The 12,474-nt window shown below is 49.7% G+C and overlaps 1 protein-coding gene across 1 annotated transcript in view; it reads right to left on the reverse strand.

The window, feature by feature from the left end:
* Positions 1-12,474, reverse strand: part of LOC123760068 (uncharacterized) — a 50,887-nt gene that overhangs the window by 17,116 nt on the left and 21,297 nt on the right. The window contains exons 2-3 of the mRNA XM_045745503.2: positions 4,873-5,157; positions 4,205-4,432 (exon numbers count right to left, since the gene is read on the reverse strand). Coding sequence (XP_045601459.1) covers positions 4,205-4,432; positions 4,873-5,157 — 513 coding nt within the window. The remainder of the gene's footprint in view (positions 1-4,204; positions 4,433-4,872; positions 5,158-12,474) is intronic.

Consider the following 12,474-nt stretch of genomic DNA (forward strand, 5'->3'; position numbering starts at 1 on the left):
CACACATGTGTACCCCAGGTAAGAGACCCCAGAAGGTCACTGACGTCACCCCACACATGTGTACCCCAGGTAAGAGACCCCAGAAGGTTACTGACGTCACCCCACACATGTGTACCCCAGGTAAGGGACCCTAGAAGGTCACTGACGTCACCCCACACATGTGTACCCCAGGTAAGAGACCCCAGAAGGTTACTGACGTCACCCCACACATGTGTACCCCAGGTAAGAGACCCCAGAAGGTTACTGACGTCACCCCACACATGTGTACCCCAGGTAAGAGACCCCAGAAGGTCACTGACGTCACCCCACACATGTGTACCCCAGGTAAGTGACCCCAGAAGGTTACTGACGTCACTCCACACATGTGTACCCCAGGTAAGTGACCCCAGAAGGTTACTGACGTCACTCCACACATGTCCGCCGCAAGTGAGAGTCGATATAATACCCAGGGCGGGTCCTCTTCCTGACTCCCGGAGCTATGTCCACCAGCTCCTGTGTGTACCTGGATTTTTTCTTGTGTTGTTCGTGTATAATTATGTCCCCCTTCCCCCCCCCCCCCCCGTACTTATATCGTGAGCGGCGGTGAAGAGGGCTCACAGGCAATGACCGCGGGAACTGAACCCAAAAAATCGTTTAGTTTGCCATATGCATCACCACAGTGATGTCAAACAGCGAGAATGTGGTGAGTCTTTGAATGAATACTGAGGTTGTACAATGGGATCGAATCCGCTGCCCCTGACCTCCTCAGGGGTCGTGGGTTCGATCCCATCGCACAGCCTCAATATTCATTCACATTCTATACACAGTTTTGGTTAGTTTAGCTTAAGAGAATGTTACAGAGTCACGGGAGGACCAGGTACTGACTCCCGAGGTTTTATCGGGTCATTTACTTGCGAGGTGATGCTGTTTTAGATTCAGCTACAGGTACATAGAACAAAAGTTCCAAAGTAACACGGGCTATGGTGAGCCCGTAGTGGACTTATCTGGCACAGGAGCGGGGCTGTAACGTGCGAGGTGATTGATTGATTGATAAAGATTAAGCCACCCAAGAGGTGGCACGGGCATGAATAGTCCGTACGTGGTACAATTTTTTGTTCAGTAATTCTTTTCAGTATTCTGAGGTTGCATTTAATCGTCAAGCTATTATCGCGGGGGAGGATACTGCTTGACAGTCTTTATGAGGGTGTCCAGCTGCTGGACACCTTTGTTGACCAGAAGAGTGGCAGTGTTGATGGCTTCAGGGTGGCCACTGCAAGATTCAGGGACTCTTAAAGGCTCTTCTAAGGTCGTTGGTTGCTTCACATTCTGGAAGATAGTGATGTAATGACTTTTCTGTGACAGTTTGGTAGAAAATGTACTCTCTCTGTCTGGGTTCACCAATCTCCCAGTTGCATCTATAACCTAGACGTAGTCTTTATAACCTAACTGCTATTTTCCTGTGGATTCCTTTTGGGATATTTAACCTTTCTAATTTGGTTGCCTGAAGATACCATATTGCAGAGGGCGAACCTTCAGCTATTCTCTGGTGCAGGTCGGCTTTGTTGAAGTGTGAGAGCTTTTTGGTGATGATGTTTTTTATGTTCTCTAGGCTGGGTTGAATTGTTTTATGTATCACTGGATGACGAGTTGCCAATTTAGTAATTTCATCGGCTTTCTCCTTTAATGGGATTCCAACATGGGATGGGATCCAATTTAGGGTTACTGCAAGGTGAATTATTTGCTGTATTTACTTGCCTCTAGAGGGCGGTGGGGTGCGCGAGCAGGAGACTGGCGGGCAGGCGACGGTCAGCTCGCGCCACAGTACCTAAACTTGGGATGTCTGGCTACGTTTTGGGTAACTTGTCATTCCTGATAAAATAATTTGTCATTCCATTCCAGTTTCCCCCGTAGAAACTGTACGAAAATAAGTGATTGAGTTGTTTCTAAGCTCTTTAATTGATTAATGATCAATTACATATGTGAATAATTGTTCTGACAAAGTGTACATTTAGTAAAGTGTTATTCAAGAGGTAGTGGAAACCCCGCCAGGTGCTTGTAGACGAGTTTAAGTCCAGCAGTGGTAACGTTCAGAAGTCTGCTGACCGTACTAGATGACCCATAGATATGCGGCCCTTCCTGCACAGTAGTGTGATGGTAGGCGGAGTAACCCGTGCACCTTTTGTTCTCCCTCGGGTCTTATTAAACTGTGGTGCGGTGTATCTCCGCTATGCTTAGGCAGGTGCTTGTCTAAACGTACATTGTTTATACTGACGGGTGTGTGCGTCTCCAACACTGCAGGCTGTGACAACGTCCGTCTCCAACACTGCAGGCTGTGGCAGCGTCTGTCTCCAACACTGCAGGCTGTGGCAGCGTCCGTCTCCAACACTGCAGGCTGTGGCAGCGTCCGTCTCCAACACTGCAGGCTGTGGCAGCGTCTGTCTCCAACACTGCAGGCTGTGGCAGCGTCCGTCTCCAACACTGCAGGCTGTGGCAGCGTCCGTCTCCAATACGGCAGGCTGTGGCAGCGTCCGTCTCCAACACTGCAGGCTGTGGCAGCGTCTGTCTCCAACACTGCAGGCTGTGGCAGCGTCTGTCTCCAACACTGCAGGCTGTGGCAGCGTCCGTCTCCAACACTGCAGGCTGTGGCAGCGTCCGTCTCCAACACGGCAGGCTGTGGCAGCGTCCGTCTCCAACACGGCAGGCTGTGGCAGCGTCCGTCTCCAACACGGCAGTCTGTGGCAGCGTCCGTCTCCAACACGGCAGGCTGTGGCAGCGTCCGTCTCCAACACGGCAGGCAGCGGCAGCGTCCGTCTCCAACACGGCAGGCTGTGGCAGCGTCCGTCTCCAACACGGCAGGCTGTGGCAGCGTCCGTCTCCAACACGGCAGGCTGTGGCAGCGTCCGTCTCCAACACGGCAGGCAGCGGCAGCGTCCGTCTCCAACACGGCAGGCAGCGGCAGCGTCCGTCTCCAACACGGCAGGCAGCGGCAGCGTCCGTCTCCAACACGGCAGGCAGCAGCAGCGTCACATGAAGACGGCGCCGTTCAGTTGCCCTACATCACGACAAAGATGTCTTCACTTTACCTGGTCTACATTCTAGGAAACTGTGAGACGGGCTGTTACGGTCGCTCCCGGGGCTGGACGCTCAAGTTTACCCTTCTGGGAAGTCCAGTGAACGTGGCTCTCTCTTACACAACCCACCTCTGTAAGAGACGCCACTGCTGTCGATCCTTGATGGCGAAAGAGGTAGAGTGTCGATACCTGGTGACATGGAGTGTTCATACTTGGCGTTCTAGATGGATGAACTACACAGTCTCCAGAGGGGGGTCTGAATATGGTTATTGGACTCTAACCCAGAAAAATGCAGTTATGACGATAGGAACAGAAGCGGTGAGACCTCAAATACACCGTGAAATGAAGGGGAGGCAACTGCATCCTTCAGAAAAAGAGAAAACTTGGAAGTAGACATAATTATAATCTAATACCAAGGCATTCTTCGGTAGAATAGCGTTAGCAGTTTTACTAAACTAACTGATGCCTAAATATATCTCTCAGTAACTTGCCTTTTTCCAAGTTCGTGAGAGATCACGTGCTTGGCCATGTTGTTGTTGTTGTTGTTATAGATTCAGCGACTCGGAACAAGTTCCAAGTAGCACGGGCTATGGTGAGCCCGTAGTGGACTTACCTGGCACAGGAGCGATGCTGTGTGTGGAGCTCGGCCATATAAACACCCCTATATATGGCGCGCTCTTCAGCATGTTGCCAGGTGTGCAACTCCTGCCTAAAGAAACACAAAACAAAATTTGACATGATCCAAAGTTATGAAACAAGACTCGTTCATGTAGAATAAGGACGGATCTATTGAGAAGGACTGAGGGAACTAGACTTACCATAATGGTGGAAAGAAGGATCAGGGCAGACATGATAACGATATACAATATTCTAAAGAAAATTGATCAATTAGACACCCAACCCACAAATCTTATAATGAAATAACAGAATTGAGGACGTTCCGGTCCGTCCTGGACCATTATCATCATTATTACATCGCTTGATAAAGGTCCTGGACGTACCAGATCGTCGTCAGTTCTTTAATTTAATTTTCAGATGTCTGAGTTGGATGCGTAATTTTTTAGCCAGATTATTGTAACTTAGTGTCGGCCATACTGATCACGTAGGTAATGTTCCATGTTTGGAACAACAGAGCGAAACTTGTGGACATTTACCTGCATCTTTCCTTGCACCGTTAGCATAAAATATTTTGATGTTGCCCTTATGGAAGCCGTTGTGCCTGAGCATGTGGTAGGCGGCGGTGACGGTGCTGGTGGCGTCCTCGGGGGAGAGGTCGCGGCTCCACCCTCCCGACAACACCACCGCCTGGTCGCACACCTCGAACAGACGACACCGAGTGTGTACGGTGTCGTGGCGCGACGAACACCGCTTCATGTTCACCCCTGAGTACACAAGTGTTCGTATTAGAGACCTGCAGAACCCGGATTCATAAAGCAGTTACGCAAGCACTTACGAACCTGTACATCTTTTCTCAATCTTTGGCGGCTTTGTTTACAATTATTAAACAGTTAATGAGCTCGGAAGCATCAGGAGGCTGTTTATAACAATAACAACTGTTTATGTGGAAGTTTTCATGCTTGTAAACCGTTTAATAAATGTAACCAAAGCCGTCAAAGATTGAGGAAAGATGTACACGCTCGTGAGTACCAGCGTCGGCACTGAACACCTCAACTGACAGAGCGGCTCTCATGCGGTGAATATATTAATCAGTTATCAAATAAATGTATATCGGTCATCAATATTATTACTTGAAAATGCTCAATATTAAGTTCAAGGTAAATGTACAGAAAATGAAGCTTGGCTCATAAGCTGTGGAGCAGACCTAGAGGATCACAGACAAGGTGATTGGTGTCATTGAGAGGCCTGAGGCGGGCACAGGGGGCGTACCCGGGGGCGTCGTCCCTGCAGGTGAGACGCTGCAGGGGCCCCTCGCTTAACCTGGGGCCGTGGGAGGAGGAGGCAATGTGCAGGAGGGCATCCTGGTCCCGGACCACCAGCGGCGGCAGGTTGATCTCGCACCGCCGGGCGTAGTTCTTGCGGCGGCCGCGTCTCTCAAAGAGGTTACGGCAGCGCTCCTTCACCGCCACCGTCAGGCAGTCCCCGGGCTCTATAAGGAAAAATAATTCAGAATATTAGTGGTTAAAAAACACTCTGATATTGCTAGTAAAGACATGTCTTAAGGTGTGCCTCTGTGTGGTGTAGAGAGTAGTGTACCAGTTAGTGTCTGGTGTAGAGAGTAGTGTACCAGTTAGTGTCTGGTGTAGAGAGTAGTGTACCAGTTAGTGTCTGGTGTAGAGAGTAGTGTACCTGTTAGTGTCTGGTGTAGAGAGTAGTGTACCAGTTAGTGTCTGGTGTAGAGAGTAGTGTACCAGTTAGTGTCTGGTGTAGAGAGTAGTGTACCAGTTAGTGTCTGGTGTAGAGAGTAGTGTACCAGTTAGTGTCTGGTGTAGAGAGTAGTGTACCTGTTAGTGTCTGGTGTAGAGAGTAGTGTACCAGTTAGTGTCTGGTGTAGAGAGTAGTGTACCAGTTAGTGTCTGGTGTAGAGAGTAGTGTACCAGTTAGTGTCTGGTGTAGAGAGTAGTGTACCAGTTAGTGTCTGGTGTAGAGAGTAGTGTACCAGTTAGTGTCTGGTGTAGAGAGTAGTGTACCAGTTAGTGTCTGGTGTAGAGAGTAGTGTACCAGTTAGTGTCTGGTGTAGAGAGTAGTGTACCAGTTAGTGTCTGGTGTAGAGAGTAGTGTACCAGTTAGTGTCTGGTGTAGAGAGTAGTGTACCAGTTAGTGTCTGGTGTAGAGAGTAGTGTACCAGTTAGTGTCTGGTGTAGAGAGTAGTGTACCAGTTAGTGTCTGGTGTAGAGAGTAGTGTACCAGTTAGTGTCTGGTGTAGAGAGTAGTGTACCAGTTAGTGTCTGGTGTAGAGAGTAGTGTACCAGTTAGTGTCTGGTGTAGAGAGTAGTGTACCTGTTAGTGTCTGGTGTAGAGAGTAGTGTACCAGTTAGTGTCTGGTGTAGAGAGTAGTGTACCAGTTAGTGTCTGGTGTAGAGAGTAGTGTACCAGTTAGTGTCTGGTGTAGAGAGTAGTGTACCAGTTAGTGTCTGGTGTAGAGAGTAGTGTACCAGTTAGTGTCTGGTGTAGAGAGTAGTGTACCAGTTAGTGTCTGGTGTAGAGAGTAGTGTACCAGTTAGTGTCTGGTGTAGAGAGTAGTGTACCAGTTAGTGTCTGGTGTAGAGAGTAGTGTACCTGTTAGTGTCTGGTGTAGAGAGTAGTGTACCAGTTAGTGTCTGGTGTAGAGAGTAGTGTACCAGTTAGTGTCTGGTGTAGAGAGTAGTGTACCTGTTAGTGTCTGGTGTAGAGAGTAGTGTACCAGTTAGTGTCTGGTGTAGAGAGTAGTGTACCAGTTATTGTCTGGTGTAGAGAGTAGTGTACCAGTTAGTGTCTGGTGTAGAGAGTAGTGTACCTGTTATTGTCTGGTGTAGAGAGTAGTGTACCAGTTAGTGTCTGGTGTAGAGAGTAGTGTACCTGTTATTGTCTGGTGTAGAGAGTAGTGTACCAGTTAGTGTCTGGTGTAGAGAGTAGTGTACCAGTTAGTGTCTGGTGTAGAGAGTAGTGTACCAGTTAGTGTCTGGTGTAGAGAGTAGTGTACCAGTTAGTGTCTGGTGTAGAGAGTAGTGTACCAGTTAGTGTCTGGTGTAGAGAGTAGTGTACCAGTTAGTGTCTGGTGTAGAGAGTAGTGTACCAGTTAGTGTCTGGTGTAGAGAGTAGTGTACCAGTTAGTGTCTGGTGTAGAGAGTAGTGTACCAGTTAGTGTCTGGTGTAGAGAGTAGTGTACCAGTTAGTGTCTGGTGTAGAGAGTAGTGTACCAGTTAGTGTCTGGTGTAGAGAGTAGTGTACCAGTTAGTGTCTGGTGTAGAGAGTAGTGTACCAGTTAGTGTCTGGTGTAGAGAGTAGTGTACCAGTTAGTGTCTGGTGTAGAGAGTAGTGTACCAGTTAGTGTCTGGTGTAGAGAGTAGTGTACCAGTTAGTGTCTGGTGTAGAGAGTAGTGTACCTGTTAGTGTCTGGTGTAGAGAGTAGTGTACCTGTTACTGTGGCTGGTGGGTGTGTTCCACGGGCCCATCGGTAGATATTATCCTGTGTTTGCCACAATAGTCTACACTCTACCAATGAAACACTTAGAAACCAACTCTTGAGCCAACGCCTACAAGTGTGTGTTTACATGTATAGTGTAGACCAGTGATGGTTTACACTATACATTTATACAGAAGGCTCAGGGCGCACAAGATACCCTGGGCCCCTCAGCCAATACTTAGTGAGTAATAAGTATTAATTCATATAACAATTCTAAACAATCCTCTTCAACAATTTAAAGAATTTATATTTAAAACGATGAAGGTAATTCGATCACTTTTACAATGAGTTAACAATGAGTGCCGCTGTCACACCAATGAGTGCCGCTGTCCCACCAATGAGTGCCACTGCCACACCAGCGAGTGCCGCTGTCACACCAATGAGGGCCCCTGCCTCACCAGCGAGTGCCGCTGCCACACCAATGAGTGCCACTGCCACACCAATGAGTGCCACTGTCACACCAGCGAGTGCCGCTGTCACACCAATGAGTGCCGCTGTCACACCAATGAGTGCCGCTGTCACACTAATGAGTGCCGCTGTCACACCAATGAGTGCCGCTGCCACACCAATGAGTGCCACTGCCACACCAATGAGTGCCACTGCCACACCAGCGAGTGCCACTGCCACACCAGCGAGTGCCACTGCCACACCAACGAGTGCCACTGCCACACCAATGAGTGCCACTGCCACACCAGCGAGTGCCACTGCCACACCAGCGAGTGCCACTGCCACACCAATGAGTGCCACTGCCACACCAGCGAGTGCCACTGCCACACCAGCGAGTGCCACTGCCACACCAGCGAGTGCCACTGCCACACCAGCGAGTGCCACTGCCACACCAACGAGTGCCACTGCCACACCAATGAGTGCCACTGCCACACCAGCGAGTGCCACTGCCACACCAGCGAGTGCCACTGCCACACCAACGAGTGCCACTGCCACACCAATGAGTGCCACTGCCACACCAATGAGTGCCACTGCCACACCAGCGAGTGCCACTGCCACACCAACGAGTGCCGCTGTCACACCAATGAGTGCCGCTGCCACACCAATGAGTGCCACTGCCACACCAATGAGTGCCACTGCCACACCAGCGAGTGCCACTGCCACACCAGCGAGTGCCGCTGTCACACCAATGAGTGCCGCTGCCACACCAATGAGTGCCACTGCCACACCAGCGAGTGCCACTGCCACACCAACGAGTGCCGCTGCTACACTCGCAGTAGACTAACACCTCAGCCTCGACATAGCTTCACAGTGACGTCACACAGTTTCTCAACACCACATATAAAACACTTCTATCATTTTAGTTCGGTTAGGTTAGGTTAGGTAAATCACTAAATCACTAAAGAGTCATCACTAAAGAGTAGTGATGACGTAAGGTTATCTTATGATAATTTCGGGGCTTAGCGTCCCGAACGAGTGCATATAAATGTATAGGAGCCGGTCGGCCGAACGGACAGCACGCGGGACTTGTGATCCTGTGGTCCTGGGTTCGATCCCAGGCGCCGGCGAGAAACAATGGGCAGAGTTTCTTTCACCCTATGCCTCTGTTACCTAGCAGTAAAATAGGTACCTGGGTGTTAGTCAGCTGTCACGGGCTGCTTCCTGGGGGGGAAAGGCCTGGTCGAGGACCGGGCCGCGGGGACACTTTAAAAGCCCCGAAATCATCTCAAGATAACCTCAAGATAACCTCCCTGCGGCCCGGTCCTCGACCAGGCCTCCATTTTGTTACACCCCCCCTCCCCCCCCCCCCCCCCCCCAGGAAGCAGCCCGTAGCAGCGGTCTAACTCCCTGATACCTATTCACTGCTAGGTGAACAGGGGGCATTATGGTGAAAGAAACTGCCCATTTGTTTACGCCTCCGCCTGGGATCGAACCCGGAACATTAGGACTACGAATACCGACCGTTGTACACTCCTCGCCTCGCAGGACACGAGTTACGGAGGTCACTCGGGCGGTGTACGACCCTCAGACCTGGACCAGCACGGTCACAGGTCATGCCCAGGCGCTCAAAAGTGTCACCATGAACAAAAGGGTAAGAAGAAGCATCTCAAACACGGGCTCATTTACCAGAACTTGACAACGCAGCGGTGTGGACGAGTGAGGGGCTCACTGAACGGTCTGGACGAGTGAGGGGCTCACTGAACGGTCTGGACGAGTCAGACCCCCACAGAGTGGACTCGACACATCTGGTGTTCACTAAAATGTTCTTGAAAGTCATTCTAAGTTGCGTTAAAATGTTCGGGTACGACAGAGACCACTCAGGTAGTCCTGGTTACAGACCACAGGCGCGGCGCTTCAAGTTATCCCGGAGGTGTGTGGCTGCGTGAGAGACAGCCGCGGCACCCAGGGGACTAGTTATGGCACTCCCGCGGCAACTTTGAGAGGCAAGTTCGTCCACATCTTGGGATGCTCGTACCCATCTTGAGGTTATCTTGAGATGATTTCGGGGCTTTAGTGTCCCCGCGGTCCGGTCCTCGACCAGGCCTCCACCCCCAGGAAGCAGCCCGTGACAGCTGACTAACACCCAGGTACCTATTTTACTGCTAGGTAAATACTGCTAGGTAGGTTCCCATGGTTCAAGGGAACTATCAGGTGGAAAGCGCCAAGCCATAACGACTATATAGCACTGGGAAGGGGTCAGGATAAGGATTTGGGATGGGACGGGGGGAAGGAATGGTGCCCAACCACTTGAACGGTCAGGGATTGAACGCTGAGCTGCATGAAGCGAGACCGTGGCTCTACCGTCCAGCCCAAGTGGTTGGTACCTATGGTTCAAGTTCAAGTATGTTTACTGAGACAAGAAAAAATACATCTCAAAGGAATAGAGTAGCTTAGGCTGTTTCTACCCCCCTCTACTCCAAGTCCCTCAAGGGGCGCACAAAGTCAGTGAGTACAAATCTACAAATTACAATACAAGACTGGCATGGTTGACGGTGGTGGGGGGGGGGGGCAGGTCAGTTGAAAAGTAAAGGCATTATCTGGAGATCGCGTTAAGCCAGGATGACTATATACAGGCCAGCCTCCTGTTTGGGTAGTTCTTATAGCACCGGTGAGGACCATCGTGCACATATTGAGGTAAAAGACAACCAGAAAGTAGAAATCGGCACTATTGTATTTGGACAAACCGGAAAAGTTTTTTATGTTGATGTAAAGAAAACTTTGCATCATCAATAAGCTAGCCTTCCTAGGCCTAATACACACTGTCTGATGCCTAATATAGTACATTTATGTGCTATACTAGGCCATGTTTGCCTATAGGCCTAGTTGGTAGTTGGTAGTTGGTAGCTAGCTACCAACTTCGAGGTAAACTCCGGAGCTGGAGCCCCGAGCTCCAACAAGTTAGTTTTTGCCGTCAACCTTGTTCTGAGAGTTCCTGCGACGGCGCTGGAACCTATCGTATTGGCGTTTGCCTTTCCATTGGATACTTTCGGCGCCGTGGAGAGGGGGGGGGGGGGACCTGCTGCATGGGTAACAGCTTCTCCCCCATATCAACCTACCCTGACTTTGCACCCTGGAGAGGCTACTCCAGACCGACAACCGGAGTGCAACTCCATAGTCTCCTGAGATTGATGGATGCCTACTACACTAGGCCTAGGAAAATTTGAATTTAGCTTTAAGCTTTATTTTTTCGGACTATAAGGTGAATAGTACTAAATTCCATTATGTAATTGTCCATTACGTCTATGTATGTACGATGGTCGTGATAAGATAGTACACAAAGTACTCTCTAAACAAGAGGATGAGTTGTTATACAACACTTGGAAGGGAGATGAGAACAGACCTGGAATATTAAGACCTAGTGACAGCTAGGAATTTAGAACAAACTAACATCGGGAATCGAACGCCGACTCTGCGTTCTTCACATTTCATCTCTTAGTCTGTTCTCATATCCCGAGCAAAAGAAGATAATACAATGTCAAGACTAAATTTAAATTGAACATTTCAAAGCAAAACTATTTATATAAAGACACTCATACATTTAAAATATACTTCTGCATATTTACTAAACAATATAGATATAGATATTAAGGTGTATATACAGCAAATAGAATGTTTGCGTGTCCAAGACTGGCGTTCAGATGTTTGGCGCTAGCCTCACAGAACTTTGTATGGTGACTTTTGATTGTATGGGGAGTGTCGTAGGTAGAGTCCCCCCCCATGCCCCTCTTAAAGGAGGAATCCCTACTGCGACTCCCAGCGAATATGGTCTGAAATTGTAATTTTATTTTTCAGTAAGTTTTCAGACAGTTTTCCCAACTGGTCGTAATATTGAATGTTCCGAGAGACAGAGGGGAGATGTGGGAGAGAGAGGAAGAAGGGGGGGAGAGAGAGGGGGTGGAGAGAGAGAGAGAGAGAGAGAGAGAGAGAGAGAGAGAGAGAGAGAGAGAGAGAGAGAGAGAGACAAAAGAGAGAGAGAGAGAGAGAGAGACACAGAGACAAAAGAGAGAGAGACAGACAGACAGAGAGTGAGACCCGGGCATCGCGGGATACCCCCGTCTAGTTTCACATAAATATGTACCCTGAGACACATTTCCCCTGTGATAGAAAAAGGTAAACAAAATGCCCTGGATGATACCTAACAGTAACTACAGGGAACTTGAGAGACCTTCAGGTTAAGAATGGAGGTGGCTTCCACGACTTCTTCTTGATGCCTCTGTTCAGGTACCAGTAAATAGGCACCCAGGAGTTAGGCGACTGTTGTGGGTTGCATGCAGACTTAGCATGGTCTAGGCCTAGGGACATCTCGGTTTTCTGCTTCCGACATTGGGAAACCAAAGCAAGTATATGTGGGCCCGCGCCCCCCGCCCCGTCCTGCCGCTCCCCGCCCCGTCCTGCCGCTCCCCGCCGCTCCCCGCCCCGTCCTACCGCTCTGGCCTTGACGCATCGCGTTTGTCCTCTGTAGCCAGTCAGCTGTCTCCGCTGTGTGGCTTCCTATGTGACGTTCACACGACACGCACTCTCACGCATGCACACACACACACACACACACACACAGCGCTGGTGGCTGAATAGACAGCACGCTGGACACGTAGTCCTGTGGACCGGGGTTCGATTCCCGGCGCCGGGAATCGAACTCATGCACACACACACACACACGCACACTCACTCATGCACACACAGACACACATATGCGAGGCTGGCTAACATCAGAACAGCGTTCAGGAACCTGTGTAAGGAATCATTCAGAATCTTGTACACCACATATGTAAGACCAATCCTGGAGTATGCGGCCCCAGCGTGGAGCCCGTACCTTGTCAAGCACAAGACGAAGCTGGAAAAAGTCCAAAGGTATGC

This window comes from Procambarus clarkii, chromosome 16 (assembly GCF_040958095.1).
Source record: "Procambarus clarkii isolate CNS0578487 chromosome 16, FALCON_Pclarkii_2.0, whole genome shotgun sequence".
NCBI lineage: Eukaryota > Metazoa > Arthropoda > Malacostraca > Decapoda > Cambaridae > Procambarus > Procambarus clarkii.